The 19,941-nt window shown below is 42.3% G+C and overlaps 1 protein-coding gene across 2 annotated transcripts in view; it reads left to right on the top strand.

Moving 5' to 3' along the window:
- The window catches only part of GALNT7 (polypeptide N-acetylgalactosaminyltransferase 7), a gene marked incomplete at its 5' end in the record, with an annotated part of 70,382 nt that extends 55,230 nt beyond the window's left edge, over nucleotides 1–15,152 (top strand). The window contains 7 exons of one of the 2 annotated variants that reach the window (XM_084263983.1): nucleotides 615–797; nucleotides 3,720–3,837; nucleotides 5,669–5,791; nucleotides 7,457–7,675; nucleotides 11,194–11,292; nucleotides 12,580–12,708; nucleotides 14,900–15,152. In XM_084263983.1, the coding sequence (XP_084120109.1) occupies nucleotides 615–797; nucleotides 3,720–3,837; nucleotides 5,669–5,791; nucleotides 7,457–7,675; nucleotides 11,194–11,292; nucleotides 12,580–12,708; nucleotides 14,900–15,037 (1,009 nt within the window). In that variant the 3' untranslated portion in view covers nucleotides 15,038–15,152. Of the gene's footprint in view, nucleotides 1–262; nucleotides 446–614; nucleotides 798–3,719; nucleotides 3,838–5,668; nucleotides 5,792–7,456; nucleotides 7,676–11,193; nucleotides 11,293–12,579; nucleotides 12,709–14,899 lie in introns of both variants that reach the window. The other variant, XM_084263984.1, reaches the window with a different exon arrangement.
- Between the last annotated feature and the right edge of the window lie 4,789 nt (nucleotides 15,153–19,941).

Genomic DNA, 19,941 nt, shown 5'->3' with positions numbered 1-19,941 from the left:
GAAGTGCACTTAAAGGAAGTATTGAATTAATATATTAGCATTTCAGTCCTAACTCTTCTCCTTTCAGAACCTCTTAAAACAACGTAAATAAAAGACTAATTTTTTTCGTGTAACAAGGTTTAATGTTTTAATAATGTAATTTACAAGTTACTTTTCATATGAACTGCAATATAAGCTTAATAATTAATGGTGCAAATTTCAGATTAGATTCCTCTTCTGAAATTACATTTTGCTTTTTCTTTCCCTTCTGTAAATGTTTCAGAACTACATGTACTGTACCTCTAATAGATTACATAGATGGGAATGATTATTCCATTGAGCCACAGCAAGGTGGGGATGAAGATGGTTTTGCCAGAGGGGCCTGGGACTGGAGTTTGCTGTGGAAACGAATTCCGTTAAGCCACAAGGAAAAATCCAAACGAAAACATAAAACTGAGCCTTATCGGTAAAGAGAGCTGTTTTATATACTGTGGATTGTAATGACTAATTGTCTAAACCCTTTCGTTTTTCCCTCCCTGCCCTCTCTTCCCCACGAACTACGGTCGGTGCACGTGTACCACGCGGGTCCTTGCACATAACCGCATCTTCCCTGCCACCATCCGCCGCCCCTGCAGAACCACATGCACTGTGCCACTTATAGATGTCATAGACGGCAACACTTATAAGATTGTGCCTCAAGGGGGTGGTGACGAAGATGGGTTTGCTAGAGGAGCGTGGGATTGGAGTATGCTATGGAAGAGGGTTCCTTTGACCAAGCGAGAGAAGGAAAGCAGAAAGACAAAAACTGAACCGTATCGGTAATCACTAAATCACTTACCCCTTTCCTTTTTTTCCTTGAAGTTGATATTGATCCACTAAAACTTGCATGTACTTCTAGCCTGAAAAACCTTCATGTTTCTAACCACACCAGCTGCTTTCTTTAATCGGACCTGTGTGCAGCAACTATTTGCTTAAAATACCTTTGCTACCTTGTGCTGCCTTTTCATTCCTGCTCTTGTGTGGTTAACAGGTGACACATTAGAATGACGGGGTTTTGTTAGGCAGAATAAAGTATTATACAACTTTGTTTCCAGGAAAAAGACTTTCTTTAGCTATGATTTCTTTTTACGTAGTGTTGGAAGCAACAGTACATATTTAACCATTTGATTTGAAATCATGAGCATGCTGTGAGTATTTATAATAGCCAGTAATGCAGAAAATCTGTAGCCTGCTGTCATAGCTCGATGCATGCATACAGCTTGTGGATTATGCATGTGCATCAGAAAAATCCCTTTGTTACATTTCTGTCACTTGCTTCATAATAGGTCACATCTGACAGAGAAGTGTATTATTTAAGAAGCTTGACTAGATCTTTCCTAAGGTCTCAGTATGTTTGGGGATTTTAATTTAACACACATAATATTAAAAACAAACAAAAAAAAACCTCTTAAAGAGACAAACCTCAACCTTATATTCTGGGAAAACTGCTAACTTTCACAGAAGTCCCACCTTTTTCTTACACTTTGAAAGAAGGTATGTTTTCTTCCCAGGAAACAAACTGGCTAGAAACCCTAGCTTGGAAACCAGGGTTTCTGGATGGCTTTTCAAGACTTGGATACTGTGGTTCTGCTGGTTTTTATTACTTTCCCCTTCACACTTAACTAATCTTGTTACTACTTTGAACACAGTCCTCACATCTTCAGAATCTGATGTCTTCTACTGCCTGCATATACAATTTAGACATTGTCAGAACCATTGTTGGTAATACCCTATCCTCACCTGTGATTGTTCTCTGCTAAAATGGCAACACACGCAAGGAAGTTATGAAGCTTATGAAGCTTTGATCTGGTTTGTATACACTATAAATAATACCATTTTCTGACAAGGCTGTCCACATTGGAACTTTAATATTCGCTTAGAGGGGGATAAAGTATTTCAAACATTGCTGTTGTGTTCTGTGTTTACCATCCAAACAGGTCTTAAAGTCCTTTAAACTGTTCCCAGAAACACAGAACACATGTTCTCAGAATGGTTTAAAAGATTATTTTTAATAATACTTGCAGAGTTACAGTGCTGCTTCTAAAGAGACATTCCCTGTGTCTGTTTATGTCCCAGCCGTATACATTCTGTTGCAGCCATACAGAGGCAATTAAGATCCAGTCTTGCTGAAGCTGTAGCCAGGACTGCCTAGTTTCAAAGAAAACAAAAACAAAATGCCCAAACAAACTTTTTTTAATGTGAGAATTGCCCCAGGACTGAATCCTTCTTTCAGAACTGTTGCGCTTTCCTCTTCATATTCTATAAAATAAACTGCTGAGGTTATGCGGATTTTACCATGTTCTTTAAGACACTTGACAGCGCACTGGGGGCTCAGATTGAAACTTCAGCATCTAACTTCAACCTCTGCACTTGCCAAGTCTTTTATGGTGCTGAGGAAAACCAAAAATGCAGGAAAGCTGTAGGACTGTGCTGTGCAGCGTGCTTCTCCCTGCTGTGCCTGCTGGCTTCCTACCCTCGGCTCCCCCTGCAACGCAAGAGTAGGGTTGGAGGAAAATGCAATAGGCAGACAAGTAGATGGGAACATTTCAGAGTAACTCAGCATCTCATCAGGGGATTTGGAGAGCAACTAGACTGATAATCATTATGCTCGGCTCAGCTGACGGACCCAGTGGCACTGGCTTTGTTGCTGCCCTGCCCCTGCTATGCAGAGGGGGATATGTTAAACCCCCTGGGTTGCTTACCCAGCTCTCTTCCAGGGATTTATGGGCAGAAGTGAAATATGTAATAACTGCTGTTAAAAGGAGCACCACTAAATGAAATATCTAATGGAAGGAAGAGACTCAGTGGTGCTAGAAATGACCCATCTTGCAGCACTTTGGTCAGGAAGGAGTATTTTGCTTGTGTTTTACTTAGCTCACCAGAGTGATCTCAACTCTTGGATCCTGTTGTGCTGCATAGCATCTGAAGTCAGAAATAATTCACTTTTTGCCTACCAGCAGGTTGGGTTTTTTTCTAATTTGCTAACTTAGTGGGGACTCCAGCTTTTATCCATTAGAGTTTTTATATATTTATTGATCCTTGGTATGTGCACTGGAAGTTACTTAACCTCTCACACCCTCTATTGTAGTGGGAGCAAGCTACCAAAAAATTTTGGTTAGAGCCATTCTGCAAAATGATCTAATCCAAACCACAACAAGCCGTTAAAAGCAAAACCATAAAAAAATGGAAACCTTGTACAACTTGATCCGGGTCCTTTGAAAAGCTTCACTGAGCGTAACGAAAAGTGTCTTACATGGTAGTGATAGAAAGAGAGCCAGAAGGAGAAGGTAGCCGGAAGATTGCTGCTTATTGAATAGGCAGGAAGTTTCAATGTGGCAGCTCCTCAGAACATAAAACTAGGTCTGTTACATGGTCTCATTTTCCCTCTCAGCAATCTCAAACAACTTCCAAGAGAGAAGTGGCTTACTTATTTTAATAGAGGCATCCTGGCTGACTGAATTGATAATTCCAAACAAAATTTTGTGTAATTAAAAAAAAAAATCTAAAATCTTCATTAGAAATTATATATATTGCTTGAGAAAATTGCTGGAAGCTGGTGACAAAGCTTATGATTTTAAGTGTATTGCCATTTATGTAATCTTTATCATACAATAACAGTAAATTACTTCCTTAATTAATGCTTTCTCTGAGTGTTATCATATCCTTTTGGCAGAAGGAGTTACACAGTCTTCCTCTTCCAGGTCCCCTGCAATGGCTGGTGGATTGTTTGCCATTGAACGTGATTTCTTCTTTGAGCTGGGTCTCTATGATCCAGGGCTTCAAATCTGGGGTGGTGAAAACTTCGAAATATCTTACAAGGTAACACCAAAAATTGAGAACTAAATCAGTTTAGTAATGCTTGGGGTTTTTTTTCTGTAAACACTTATGTTTGGGGTTCAGACTGATCTGCCTCTCACTTGTACCACCTCTGCCTCATGTAGCCCAGAACGTTTTTCTGTGAGATGTTGTGTCCTCAGTGTTTCCTTGTGGGTGTTTCAGAAGGGTGGCCTGTTATTGAGACCCAAATTATGAGTCCTCTTATTTTTGTTAGTGGTTTGAGATCACACTCCCCCCAAAATATCTAATCTGAAACTGGACTGGTGGATTTGATGGGGGGTACCCAAGCACTCTCATGGTGAGTATAGAAAGTAGTTATAGAGAAGAAGCAGCGCTTGGTTACATTTATAACCATGCAGCAGGAAGTAATCTGCCTTGGTTTCCTCCTCCTTAGCATTTTTATGGGTGAAAAATGACCTCATACACTTCTCAAAATTTCAAGAACTTCTTTACCGGAGAAATCTTCATAATTGAAGTGCTACTGCATAATTCATAAACCCACTGCGGAAGATTTCGTTTCCACTCCTAGGCACATGCACGCTCTTCAGTTAGCGGGGAACGCAAGATAATCATTAGCTTCTTGTCGCTTCAGTATTCATCGTGGCACAAGTGGCAGACATCAGGAATCTGTCCCAATTAACAGACAGAAGCAGAGACATCTCACAGCCTCGGCGGCAATGGGTGAAATCACGGCTGAGTTTTACTAAAAGCGCATTCAGAGCTCCCCTTGCTACTCGTGCTCTTCCCGATTGTGAGGAGAGCTCTGAGTGCGTTTGCTCAGCTGTGCACAAGGTGCTTTGGGGGTGTTACACATACGAGGTCTTTACCCTCCTGATTCTCTTAGAGCTAGGTCGTGACTGAAATTACATACAGTGCTTTTGTAATTGAAGTGCTGATTACATAGAGATCTCTAAATTGGTTTCATGTAGATCAGACAGCCTTCAGAAGAACTAAATAATGTTTTTGTCTTTGCATGCTGACTCCTTGATAGCTGATAGCCTTGCATATCTGAGGGGTTGGGGTTTTTTATTAAAGAAAATCAGTATTATGATGCAACAAGGGAAGTAAACTATTCAGCCCACCTTTCATAACTATTGAATGGTATTTTAAATCTGGAATTCAGGATTAATTTGGAACATCCCCCCGATTAGCTTGGAATCGATTATGATGCTGTGCTTCAAATTTGAAAAACTATGAGCAACAAAATTCAGATTTAGGTATGTTTTCCCTGTAAGTGGATCATCCAGGGATCTGTGGGAGGGAAAGAAATTGAGAATGGCAATGTTTTACCTGTTTTTTTTTTTTACTTTCAGCTACTGTAGTTAAGGAAAAATCTGTTAGCACTTGGAACGATGGGTTGCCAGAGACATCTTTATCCCTCATAGTCTTTATTAAGAAAAGCTTAAATGTGATGGGCATCTAACCAAAACCCCAATTCACCCATGTGAATTGCTTTAATAAAACCAAAATATTATTAATTCTCTCATAATAAAAATTGCCCCGTTCCAGATTTTGTGTACTCATTTGTTACCATTATTTTAGAATAGCAGTGGAATGAGGTGGCAAACTCTTTAAAAAGCTTTTTTAAAAAGCAATTTAGTACAGTTATTTCATGGCCGAGTTGAAGATGTGCTCAATACAGCCTTTCGCTTCAGAATTCTGGCATGTTTATGCTTACATAGGAAGCGGACGTATTAAAATACATCACACAGTTGGTATAGTAAGAAAAGCAGTTAATACTTATTAATTATCTGTTTGTCTGTCTTGAATTCCTGTGCGTATGCATTAACAGTACTTTTGCTTCAACTTGTAGATCTGGCAGTGTGGGGGGAAGCTGTTGTTTGTTCCTTGTTCTCGTGTTGGACACATTTATCGTCTCCAGGGTTGGCAAGGAAACCCACCCCCTGTGTATGTTGGGTCTTCTCCTACATTAAAGGTATGGTTTTGCTGTAACCTTGAAAGTGTTTTTTGATTTTAAATAGCAACAGTTTTAGATAAATCTATTGATAACATCAATACCGATTTAGAAAGCACTTCCTCCAAAGTTTTTTAGGATCTAAAGCTAAAATGGTCATCCCCCCAGGGTTGGGTGGGTATCATTGTGCCAGTCCCACCGTTTTTAAGATCAGAGATTCCTGGAACCCATCTGCTTGCTCCACCTCTCCCTGTCTGTGAGGTACAAATAGCATTTCCTGTTGATTACTCTCAGAACCCCAGGCATCTGCTGCATTGTACCCAGCTGAAGTTCTTTTCTCCTGGGCATTGGTACATCCTGCTTCCAAAGACACAGTTCTCTGTAAATTCCAATCCCAGAGCCACATTCCTAGACATCATCTGTGACAGTGATTACTGGTAGGGTTACACAGTATGGCTTGAGCCAAGGCAGCAGTTGGCTCTGTTGAAAAGAGAATATCCCAGCCTAGCTTAATGATAGAAAACTGACCTGGCACCCAAGGAAAGGGAAAAAAAAAAAAAAGCCCTCTGTTAGGAATGTCAGTAGAGTCAATTGATTTAACATTTTGATTGGACAAAAACTAGGATCAGTACAAGGAAGGGAGGTGGAAACGGACATAGCTGGGAGTAGAGAGAGAGCAATGGGAGGCAGGATAGTAAATAATAGCTCCATTGCTCAGTGTGGACAAGATGTTTGTTTGCCTGTGTCTGAAATGATAAAAACATTTTGCTCTTCATAAAAGCTGGTCAAAAATATTTACTGTGTATCTGAATACCTTACATGAGTGTGCTTACTGAATACAGCAGAACACTACTGAATATTCTTAAATAGAAGATGCTTCTCTGTACTAGTCAGGATGCAAGAATAGGTTTTACCCCTCTTTAAGTACCCTCCTATCTCCATAGTGAATGTGAGGGGTTTTCTAGCTTTATGCTGTATATGATGGATATAGATTAAAGTAAAACTCCATAATTTGTGCCTCTAGTCATACTGATTAAGGCTGTTTTAACACCGGGTCAGCAATGCTGGAAGAATTGTACAAAGTGAGGTGTGCATCTAGAACATCTCCCAAGTAATATGGAGAAAAGTACCAAAGAGACAAAGACTTGAGGGGGCAGCTTGTTCACTAGGCAAGCTATCCATTTTTGCCCTCCTCTCCAAGCAGTAGTAAACAGCTTTACTTCAGAAGATAAAAGCTCCTTGGTGTGTCATAGCTGACCTGTTTGAGACTTGAATTTTTTCACCCTTAGTGAATTAAGGCATATTATTCTCTGTATTCAAACTGTAGGAGGTGAATAGAAGCTCTCAATTTGCAGTTCTGGTACACAACAAATAACTGTAACATTTTATTGTACCCATAACTAAAGAATATTTGCAAATAAACTTTCTCTAAACTCAGAAAGACACTCTGTACTCTCATTAAGCAAGCCAGTTCATTTTCCTAGCTTCATTCCTGAACCATCATTTGCAAATAATATACGTGTCTTGTATAATCTGCTGAAGGTGATGGATTATTAGTACTATACAATAATTTCAAGCTGTCACTTTTTAAGAGGAGAAAGCGTTCAAGTTCTGGAATTAGCATGCAGTTGCGTCTGACCTGTTGTGTGCACTCTGAGGTCTCATCAGTGTCATTGCTCTTCACAGAACTATGTTAGGGTTGTGGAAGTGTGGTGGGATGAATACAAGGATTACTTCTACGCCAGTCGGCCGGAGACAAAAGCCCTACCTTATGGAGATATATCTGAGCTGAAAAAATTCCGTGAAGATCATAACTGCAAAAGTTTTAAGTGGTTTATGGAAGAAATAGCATATGATATAACTTCATATTATCCCTTACCACCTAAAAACGTGGACTGGGGAGAGGTAAGTACAGCACATAACCTGTATTTATTTTAGGAGGCTTTTTTAAAAAAGGAATTCAGATGGAAGTGATTGTTACTTGCCATCATCTGAGAACAGGCTCTGTGATTACTTCTATACTAAGGTATATGATAGTAGCCAGAGAGCTACAGAGATATAACAGATACCTACTTCGAGGTGCGATTTATTCTTTTAATCAGCTCCATAGGTCCTCGAAGTATGATTTTTCTCTCTTCACCCTGTCTTCAGTATGTCTAAAGCTCTTTTTTCTGTAATTAGAATTTAGGGTTTGGGGTGGGGTTTTTTAAAGAAACGGCTGGAGAATCTTATCGTGAAATCCAGGTGGAGTCGGTTCTTCCTACACTTCCCGGCCTGGGATGTACTCACAGAGCTACAGCCTCAGTAAATCCCTTATCTGCACGTAACAATTTTATGTGATTCCTTAACAGCCACTTCCAGCACTTGTGTATAGAACTCCGCTCAACTAAGAAAGCGGTTACAGATGCGGTGTTTTCACATGGTTGACAGTGATGTCACCAGATGAGTGCAGGACACCTCAATGAACCCTGCCTGTTTGGTTCTGGCATGTAGCCCACACTTTGGGGAGCTCTTAGTGCAGGTCTCCTGCCTGCTTTGCATTTATTTAAATTTTTGTCCCATTTTGGTTGGTTCCAGCCTCGCCCTGTCTCTCCTACTAATTTCACCTTTTGAGACAGAGGAAGCAAAATCAGAAAATGATCTTGCTAGGAGAGCAGGACTCCTGTGACCTAACAATTTAACAAACTTCTTTCCCAAGATTTGATGGATCTGGTTTTGTAACTTCAAAAGAACATTAGAACGTACATATCTGCGCTGTTTCCTATGGCCAAGAAAGTGTCATCACATATTTCTTTGAGAAATCAGTGATAAGAGAGCATCTGTGTTTATGTGGTGGAATGGGGTACAACCAGTCTGGTATCTGAGGGATTGGGTGAGCAGTGCCACCTCTACTTCTTACCTAAAAGCTAGCACAAAACATCAGTTCCTAAATTAGCCTTAGACCTCCTTTGTAATGCACATAAATGGTTGGGAGGGTGTCATAGTTTAGCCCTGGCTGGAGGCCAGACGCCCACCAACGTCAGTCTATTACTCCCCTTCTTAGTTAGACAGGGGAGAAAATATATATTAAGAGGCTCAGGAGACAAAATAAGGACAGGGAGAGATCACTCTGTCAGCAATGACGTGGGCGAAACAGACTCAACACAAAGTGAAGAAGAGAAAAAACTACTCTACTTTATTACACTACACTACAACTACACAGAACAGCGAAGAAACCAGAGTTAAGAGCATGACCAGATCTTAAAACAAACGTAACCAGATCTTAAAATACTTCCCCCCAACATTCCCTTCTTAGCAGACTTTAGTCAGGATTATGCTCCCTTCTTCCCCCTCGCACGCAGTACAGGGGGGGCAGGGACTGGGGAAAATGGGGTTCTCGGTAGCACCTTCCCCCCACCCCTCCATTCTAAGCAGACTTCCCTTTAGCCATGATCTTGCTCCCTTCTTCCCCCTGCTCGCAGTACAGGGAGGCAGGGACTGGGAAAAAAAATGGGGTTCTTGGTTACTTCTTCATGAGTTGTTTTCCTTTTCCAGATCTTAAGATACCTCTAACCGCCCTCCCTGCTCCCTCCTTAGCAGACTTCACTCTAGTCATGATTTCACTCCCTTCTTCCCCCTGCTCGCTGTACAGGGGGGCAGGGACTGGGAGATGGGGGCTTCGGTCAGTCCCTTGCAAGTTGGTTTCCTTCTCAGGGCGGGGGGGGTGGGGGGGGCATTCATTCCACACCCTCCCCCTGCTGCACCGTGAGGTCTTACCCACAGGAGATAGTCCTCCAAAAACTTCTCCAACTTGAATCCTTTCCCCAGGGCTTTATCTAGTCACCAGCTGCCCTGGCGTGGGTCACTGCTATGGCGGCCAGTCAAAAATCACAATGTCTCTCAGTCCCAGTCCTCTGTGGGGTCACCAGCCTCCCCCCCAGCAAACCTGTTCCAGTGCAAATCTCTCTCTCACTCATCTCTGTGTCTCTGTTTCTCTCCATGGCTGCAAGAGCTGGCAGGGGTTTCATAAAAATGTAGGGTCACAGCATCTCCTCTATGTCTCCACCTGCTCCATCCAGCGTGGAGCCCCTCCACAGGCTGCAGGTGGGGTCTTGGCCTTTTCCATGGGTTTCTCCATGGGCTGCAGGGGCATCTTTCTCTCCAGCACCTGGGCCACCTCCTCCCCCGCCCTTCCCAGCCTTGGTGTCTGCACAGCTCGCTACATCTTTTCACTACCTTCTTCGGTTGCAAAATGCAGCTGCTTCTGGGTTGTTTTCTCCTGTATGTGATTCTCAGAGGCACTCGCTATCTCTTGGGCCGCGACTTTGGCCTTGAACTGCTCGTTGTTTATAGTTTAGGCTGGCAGAAAACTCTAACTGCTGCTTAAAAAACCCATCTCAGCAGCACAGCCTCACAAAACTGCAACATAGGGGACATTATATTTTGCTATTCACTGAGGTGAAAGTATCTGAAGAGAATAAAGTAATAATGGGCACCTTGTGGGAAATCATCCCTGATAAAAGCAAGTGGCTCTTGTGAAGCAACAGGGAAGTAGGAAATTCAGAGACTTCTCTGAAGTTTTCTTCAGCTCTTCTTCACTGCCTGATAGTTATCCTACATCTGAGAAATCCCCCCTAATTTGCCACACCATGCTATTTACACTTCCAGTCTCTCAGGAATGAAAGTGGGGGTTCATCTTCCCTAACGCTCAGGCCGAAGCTTAGTCCTCCACACTTCCTTTACTGTCATAAAGTAGGAGCCTCTGACAGAGAAAATGCATCTGGAAGGAATGTTATTTGTGTCCTAAAGTCTTTGTAAAGCCGTTTGCCCTTCTGAGAAGGGAATGGGATAATCAGTGGTTGAGGCATGCTTTCTGGCAGGACCTCTGTTCTTTATCCCTGTCCCTGTGCCTGCCCCTCATCAATTTTACCTTTTTTTTTTACCCCCTGTGCAATTGGTGCTTCAGGAGGCCCACATGAGCAGCTGGGTCAGTGGGCCGTGCCTGGCCACAGGCACTAACTGCTGCGTGTAACCTCTCTGCAACTCCTTTCTCCCATCCACGAGATCAGAGCAGCTCAGCTGAGCCCCTGCTTTATGTGTTACAAGGACTGGGGAGACTGAGCATGCTTTGGGAGGGGATTGAATAAATTAAAGCACTCCAAAGTCCTGTGTTGCAGTGTTGTTAATTTGGACCTGAGCTTTGCAACTCGGGCTTTATCAGTGTATTCTCACTGGCGTAAGAGCCTGCAAGTCAGCACGGGCAGCCTGACGCTCCCTCTCCCAGAGTGGTTAATGTTAGTGTTTACACTTCGTGTGCAGGTTTGTCTTGGCTCTCTCTGCAGATACCTGTTTCACATTTGAAAGATAAATGGGACTTTTCTTAACTCCTTTGCGCTTGTTTTTTATTGTTGAGACTAACTTAGAGTGCAAACCCTCTTTTCCAGATTAGAGGCTTTGAAACCGCTTACTGCATCGACAGCATGGGGCACACCAACGGCGGCTTCGTTGAGCTCGGGCCGTGCCACAGAATGGGAGGGAATCAGGTAAGGAGCTTGGAGGCAAGTCAGAAGGAGAATCGCTCGCTGCAGATGATAACAGGCCAGTTTTCTGTTAAGCCAGTCCATAAAAAGTCACTAAGGCAATAGCTACAAAGATGGAGTTAGGGATTTTCCTTAAGCTTACTGACATTGCTAAAATATGGGTATGTGATGATATAATTTCAAACACAAACAGTATGAAATTGAAGGCAGGTTCTTAATCCTTTCTGCAGTGAGGCTGGTACAGGAGGGAGTAAGAACTCTGTTTTAAAGCAACTGTATCACTGCATTAGAGCAACTGCAGCTCCTATCATTGCTGCTAATTCATCATTTATCTTCACTTAATAATTAATCCTTCAGGAAACAATCCCCTTACTCACTCTGGCTGAATTATTTTGCAAAGTTGTTTTGCTCTAATGGAAGTATAAAACATTTTTATGCAGTAACTCATCTTCCACCACAGGAGACAAGAAATTGAATACAAATTTCTCTGCTCTGTTTACAAATTCGTTGGCAGGAGATAATTACTAATAGATGGTTGCAACCCAAATGGCTAGCACGTTTGACCTGTACTTTCACAGACCTACCCATGGTACCACACAGACATGCTGTTCTGCCTTTTTTCCAATGGAGAAAAGAGAAACTTTTCAGAAATTCGGCCTTATTTATGGCAATGTCGACTTGAACCAGGCGAGTTTTGTCAGTGACATCAAATGTGAGATGATGCTTTTAAAAATCATATTTGGATTAACTCTTAGCAGCCTCTGAAAAGTCTCTTTTGGTATTTAATTAAAAAGCTCCCTAAGCTCCTCTTCTGTTTGTTACCCGCAAAAACCCTCTAACAACTGTTTCATAAAAAGAAGTGAGAATAATCTTTTTCTGTGTGGATGCATTAATTTGATTTCCTCCGTGAGTAAAACATTAAAGTTTGCACCAAGGAGTTGTTGCCAGACCTTTAGTAAGACAGTGAATTGTTTGGCCACCAAAACATATAAAGGCTTTTAATCAAATGCTTTCCAGAAGCCTCCCAAATAGGAATCTCTTTATTTTTATCATTTCTGTCTGGGTAGGTAGGTTTCTCAGCCTTTTAAATCTTACAGGAGCGTTAGCCATGAAATCCAGTGCTGCGATAGTAAAATCGCGTTAGATCGTGTGAAATGAAGATCTCTGCTGAAAAAACAGGCGTAATAACAACCAGAGAATGTTCTGAATGATGTGGGTTTGTTGGTATTTTTATTGTTCCTGTTACTTGGAGTCAACTGTTGAAAAGGTGGCCTATTTTTTTTGTGCTAGCTTTTCCGAATCAATGAAGCTAACCAACTCATGCAGTATGATCAGTGCTTAACGAAGGGACCGGATGGATCCAAAATTATGATTACACACTGCAATCAGAACGAATACAAGGACTGGCAATACTTCAAGGTACGCAACAGGTTAATAGTGGAAAATAAAGTATAATTTTTAAAAGGTGCAAAAAAACAGGATGCAAATTATTTTATGTATATCAGAAAACAAAGCTCCTCAGAAAGGTTAACTGTACCGAATCAAGTAAGTTGTTAATTGCCTGTTCTGAGCAATCCATGCTTGCCAGGAAAACTTCCTCTAGGGAAATATGCTTTTACTAGCAGTTCTAGTTACTGTCTTCTCCAGCAAAATCTTAAAGGGAAATCTGAGGCTGCATGTGATTTCACAGCTGTGCTAGCGCTTGTTGTGAGTTTAGAGCTTGTCTCGAAAGAGGATGTCTGCTCCAAGTGGCAGAGTTTCTTAAAGTTTCTAGTGCCATCACCCTCCCTGCTTGTATGCTTTGTGAGAAGATTACTCAAATGCTGGAGTGCATTTAGCAGCTATGGTCAATATTTGGCCTAATTTCAGGAGTTTGAAGTGTTGCTCCTTTTTGAGACAAGATCTTTTTAAGCCTGTATGGGAATAGGTAAGCATAGTGTTACTCTCTGTCTTTCGGTGCTGCCTGCAGCATTTCTCTCCCCTGTTCACTGCCGTTCTCTAATAACATGCTCTGTTGCGAATTCTGGGTGTGGCACCATTATGATGCTATTGCAAAACCTCTGCGTTTTTAATAAAGGCTTGGAATGTGTGCTGATGCACGTGAGGGCTGCTGCAGCCCATTTAGTCGCTACATCTGTAAGTCTTCTATTAATCCTACAACCGTTTGAGGTTGTATTTTTGTTTGCCTCCTAAAAAATGAGCCCGAATAGTCTAAGGGTGATGTTATCCTTGGATACGGCCACATGTAAATTGGTCATGTGTCTTAAGAAACTATTCTGTGTCGACTTTCCTCTAGTTTGTCTAACATATTGCATGTTTATTAATTCATCAGCTGGTTATCTGGACTCTCTTTGTCAGAAAGATGCAGGTACTGTTGAGTGCAGCAAAATCTGTTTGCTGTCCTTCAAGCTGCTCCGCTTTTCCTGATACTTGCACAGAGCTGGGAACTATCAGGCACCACAACACCATTTCCACCCAGCTGTCTTATGCCATATAGGCAGACAGAATTCTTTAAACCTGAGATCTGAAAATCAGTAAGCAGTGTTTTGGTGCCCATTGGCTTTTGCTTGAATATTGGAATAACATACAGCACTTGTTAAGTCTCCAGTCATTCTAGTGTGTCCCAGCATGTTACTTGTGGAACAAAACACTGCTTTTCCAGAAGGAAAAAAAAAAGGGGGTTTGGGATGAGAGCAAAAGGACCACCCAAGGGCATGTAACCAGGGAAATACTAGAACTTTGGCACACTTTGCTGTGGGGTACAGAGGGTATGACTGTATCTGCTAATGAGGAGGGTGTAAGGAACAAAACGCTTACCAACTGCAGAAAAATGTGGCCTCTTATAAATGAGAGCTGCCAGATCTTATCTGGTTGGTTGGTTGTTTCTGGAATTAAAATGTTTGGGTGCCAGTTTGGTGAGCATAACAGCTGAGCCGCTTCAGCATTGGGCAGTAGCTGGGCTTCGCTGTCCATAGGACAGGGCTGGTGGTGGTCTGCTTGTTGCTTCAGTTCAGACATCTCTTTGCCTCTCCCAAGTAGAGGACCCCCATGCCTGGCCACATGGCTGGAGCTGGTATCAAGCTGAACTGAATCGTGTACATGCAGGAGGGAGCTGGGCACATGGGGCAGGGCAGCGGATCCCCAGTTTGCAGTTACTTAGGCAGCCTCCTGTTGCACTCATACCCTCTTGTCTTCCTTCTACCAGCCAAACAGGGAGCAAAGTTAACACTTTTTATTTCATTCCCCTCAGCATGGTTAACGCTGGTGTTGGACAGTTGCGTTATGCGAGGGCTAACTGCAGAAGGATCTGCCTGGTGAAGTCAGCTCTCGCTGGTAGAGCTGTCCTCTGTAGTCTTTGGGTTTGTTTACAGGATGGATGAAAAGGCTGGAAGCTTTTTAGGGAGGGCTGGGCTCATTTTCTTTTCAGTCAGCTGCCCAAGAGAAGTGCCGGGCCTTTCAAGCAGACCTGCGTACAACAGAGTAAAATGAGCGTGGAATTGGTCCATTCTGGAACCCTGAAACCTGGTTTTGGAAATAGCTGTATTGCAGTTGCTGGTAACATGTTAAAAAACACAAAACAACACATGTTCCTGATGGTTGTGTTTTCCAGAACCTGCACAGATTTACTCACATTCCGTCAGGCAAGTGTTTGGATCGCTCCGAAGTCCTCCATCAAGTTTTCATCTCAGAGTGTGACTCCAGTAAAGCAACGCAAAAATGGGAAATGAACAACATCCTTAATGTGTAGACAGACAGAACCTACCTACTGACACGTCAATTTGTACAGGACTGAAAATAGCCTGAAAACTGCTGCAATTAACTTTGTACAGCCGCCAGCCTCCTGGCTTGGATGAAGGACATAGAGAAACTGTGATTACTACAATAACATTATCATCCGCAGTTAATGTTTACAAAACTGCTTTACCTTAAACTCTGTAGATGTTTACATCTTTTTCTTTTCAGATGATGTTGGTAAATTAATGTGCTGTTAGCTATGTTTTGTGGGAACATAGTTAAAAGCGTCGTCGTCTTCTTTGGGATTACACTCAGGGGTCTGAAGGCAGTTTTTTTACACACACTTGAAAAGGTTGGAGTAACCAGATTTTCATAGAACTTGGTGATTATCAACCTGTTGTATATTTTATTTAATTCTACATCTTACTAAGCACTGCCACAGGTTATTAGCCAGGGTGGCCTTCTCTCACAGTCATGCTGCTTTTCTGGAAGGTGAATTTCAACACATTTAGTGCCTCGTTCATTTCTCTCTTTCACAAGAAAAGCATTTGTTGGAAATCATAACAGTGGATTTTTCTGAGCTGTCACCAGGGGTAGGGACCAACTGTACCACCCTGTGTAATTACTGTGTTACTGAAGACAAATTTCTGTCGCTGGTTTGGCCGCTCTAACCACGACTGGAAGCTGTGCACCATGCAAGGAAGAGCTTAGTGTTGAGTTCAGTGCTAATGTGGTACGTTTGGATGGAAGTGAGCACCCTCGCGATTCCAGTTAAGGATTTATAAGCACTAACTTGCTTGTTTAAACCATGCCTTACATAAAAATCATTTTTAAAAATAAATAATAAAGCTGCACAATTCTGTAAAACTTAGAAAGAATCCAATGCTTTGTTTATATTGTTATTTTCAACATAAATCACTTAGAGGTGAAATAAAACTTCTCCTTAGGCAAAAACCATCCAGCTCCTTAGCACATCTGCATAATTCTTTACGAGGACATCTGTCAACTAGTTCCGATGCCAGATTTCGATTTGAAAAGAGAAATGGAAATCCTGAAACCACATTTATTCATACTAATTTTCTTCTCATTTTTGTCATTGGAAACTTTTCCTGAGGGATTATGAACACAGAATAGAACCGCTTGGTGCTGTAGTGTACAGACTAGGATGTCAAGAAGTTGTCTCTCAGAATGTTCTGGCCAAGAGTTTATGCCAACTCCCTTGTGAGTATAAATCTTTAACTCTGGATGAACAGAGGTGGAGGAGAAATGACATATCTTCCCTTCCTTATTCCATGTTTTGTGACTGTTAAATGTTGACATCGGTGTACTGATCTCCTAAGAGTTACGCCTATAACATGTCACATGATTAAATATGACTAAATACTTCCCTGAAACCTAGAGTAGCATTGCATGTGGCTTCCATTGAAGTTAGCGAGGGTTATGTATCATGTTTGGTGACAGAGTTTGATCTTCATAGGGCTGTCTGCACTGATCTATTAGTTTGGGGTCTTTCCTAGTTTCTTTAAACTTCTCATCTATCCTTTCAGAGCTATGATAAACAGAAAATAAAGGAGGGAGAAACTGGTGGGGGGGTGGGGAGGGTGGTGGAAATGAGACTAAGGGTGCGTGCCGGTACTTGTTCCTTGTGTGTATGAAAACTGACTCCATTTTTGTGTATTGGGTAGATTAATTTAATCATATGACTATGCATAAGAGAAAGAATGGTGGCACACGAATCGTGCGGGCGGGCGTTGTAAGTGGGTATTTTGTGCAATTCATTGAGAGCTGATGCTGTACGTGAATATGAATCTGTATGTGAGACTGAAACCTTACAAAACATGAGGTAGTAAGAAGCTGTTGCTGTAATGAATTTTTTCCTACTATAGCTGGCTTGGAAAAAAAAGATGATAATAATAATTCCCATATTCTTGCTTTGTAAGTTGATGATAATATCACTATGCATTTCTACATATTTTATAAATTTTGATTTATGCAGATTTTGATACACTGTATGTTTCTGTAGAAATTGTATAAATCTTTAAAAGAATTTATTAGGGATAAATCTGGGAAACCTATGTATATCTTACTTAATGGGTTGCTTGTTTTCTAGGTGAAGTAAATAAAATATTTGAATTTTTGGGTTTACTATACTTTACAGAGTAAAAATACATGATTATCTTTATAGAAACCCTGTATCTCAAAATCTAGACAACTTCAGTGTTACAGATTTTAAAAGTGGTTTTTATCTAGGTACCTTTTGTCGTAGCTGTGGGGAGTTGGGGTGGGGTTTTATTTCTTCCAGTCAAGAGAAGAATTTAATTCCCACTGAGAGCTGCCACGTGGACACATTTGGGTTTTTGTATCACCTGCCCTGATCTAATTAGGTAGATTTAATGTGCTTATCAAACATGAGCTTTGGGGGAATGCTTGCTGAAGTAGAACCAAAGGTCGGGACTAGTTGGCTGTGTTTTGACTATATTTTATCTTAGTCCACGTAAGTTCCCACTGACAAACTTGTTTCAATCAAACTTTTTTGCTATTGTTTTTACCCTGGGAAAATTTCTTATCAAAAGAGTACACAGCGAAATCAGGTCCTGGAAGGCACAGGAGTCTGGCCTAAGAGCAGACCTAAAAGCTGAAGGCTAAGGCACTTTGTTGTGGAGGTGGGATTCTTGTTTACCAGCCGTGTCTGTCGGTGCATTTGGATTTCGGAAGGCTCTTTTCAGCCAAGCAGTGGGACTACAGCAGTGGCTGGTTCCTGTAGGGAAATGCCCTTTTATGCATGGAAACAGGGACTGATCATAAGGAGGGGACATCTTTCTTCATCAGCAAAGGTCCTGGTGCTAGGAGAACCAACAGCAGCATACTTTGGGCATGCTGAAGATACTGTCCCCATTGATGGCATCTTAGAAGCAAGCCATTCTCCTTCCCTAATGCCAGTTGATCTCCTTCACTACTATCTGCTTTTTCCATACCATCTCCTTCTAAACTGCAGTCCCTAAAGCCAACAGTCAGGATCAACTTACTTCTCTGAAACTAGACCAAAAAGTCCAATATCTATGTATTGTACTATACCAGAGACACAAAAATTCTGTGCTTACCTCTCACCTGTGGGACTTTTCAGAAGAAAATGAAACGCACACCAGTAAAAACACAAAAGATGCCTTGCTAGATTTTTCTGTATACTGAGCATGATTTTTTCCCTTTAGGTTAAAAAAGGTGAAATTGCACAAGATCCATGGAGGCCTAAGAATGAGGAGGGGAGTTTCACAACACACAGAAGAAATTTTCTACACCATTGAACACAAAGTGGGTTTTTCCCTAAAAGCACTTTCTGTTATTTCTTTGCTGCTGAGCTTAGATCCATCAGTTGTAATAGGTGACAAGAAATAGCTCAGGGAAAACAAATTAGCAGTGTTTCTGGGTGTTCCTTTCTTTGCTATAAAAGGCATGGGAATGCTAGGTCCTGCTGCATTCTGAAACCTTGCCTTGCTTACATCTGAGGAATGTCAGTGCTTACCTTCCAGGGTAGCATTTACTTTCTGGGAACATAGGAAGCGTTTGCCAGCATTTAGTTCTATGGTTGCTGACTTTACAGGAGTTCAGAGGTGGCTTGTAAGATACGTAGTGTTGAAATAGCAAGGAGCGTAGCTTGGCTGGCACTGTACAGAAAGGTTCTCTACGTAGAACAAGTCTAGTGACAGATAATCAGAAATGTGAGTTTGCTTCCCTTCAGTGTTTAAAAACAAGCAGATAAATCGTGGGTGACCCCTGGAGACCAAAGCCCCTTTGGCCCTTCCTTTCACTACGGGAACCTCTGCGCATCTCCCCTCCCGCTGCTGCTGCAGGTACGTGTTCAGTGCATGCTGTGCCGCTCCCTCGGCTGTGATAACTAGTCTGGAGCAGAGCAGAAGTGGGAAGAGGTGTTTGTGTGGATTGCACATTTCTCTAACCCAGGTCACCGTGAGTAACTGTGGGTTTTGAATCGTAAGAGCACAGTCTCATTTGTACACTGAGAAACAAACATAAGTGTTCTCCATTACTGTGTAAAATGGGTCCTGGTAAAGGGAAAACATGGCCTGAGATGCATGTGATGCCAAGAGCAGCCCTCTGGCTGAGTATCCCAGGGTTCCTCTGAAAGGGGAAGGGAAAATAACAAATGGAGGGATGTTTTTTTGCGTTCCTTGAAAGGGCTGGTGATGGCAATGTGTGTGGGTCAAGGAGGCAGCATGCCCAAACAACTGTTAAAGCACGATCTTCCAACAAAGAGGAGGAAATCCTCCTTGGAATAGGCTTTCTGAATCACTTGGAGGCACAGGAGCGGGAGTGGGAGTAGGAATAGAAATACGGCCTTTTCCCATGAAATCCGTGGCAGGATTTCCCCAGGAAAATCATATAGGCAAGAATATTTCAACAAGCCCCGATGTTACACAGTGGTAGATCTTGAAGTATAAAGTTCTCTGGATCTTCTCTGGTGGGTGCGTGTTCGCTGGGTTTGGCTGGCCGAGAGGTGTGGCGTGGCGCTTAGAGGAAGCAGCTGCGGCCGGAGCCCTGGGGGCTGGCGCCTGCATTTCTGGGGATATCGGGGTGAAAACACACCTTCTGCAAGCCGTGCTTCCACACAGCTGGGGACCTTGCCTGGCTAGGGAACCCCCATGTCGTTCTGTAGCACACTGGGGAGACCCCAAGCACCCTACCTGGCAATGGATGCCCTAGTCTGAGCCAGTGGGATGGCTGCACCCTCTTGCCAGGTTTCTCGAGGCCATCGTGGTTGCCCGACAGGCAGCTACAGTTGGAACTTTCATATTTGTATTTCTGAGGCAGCAGAAACGATGAGTGAAAGTAGGACTGGAAGAAGAAGCCTTCTGGAGGATTCTTAGGGGTGTTCATAGGAAGGGACATTTGGGAAAAGCCGAC

Source organism: Gallinula chloropus, assembly GCF_964237585.1.
Source record: "Gallinula chloropus genome assembly, chromosome: 4".
Lineage (NCBI taxonomy): Eukaryota > Metazoa > Chordata > Aves > Gruiformes > Rallidae > Gallinula > Gallinula chloropus.
This window is presented reverse-complemented; position numbering and strand designations above follow the sequence as displayed.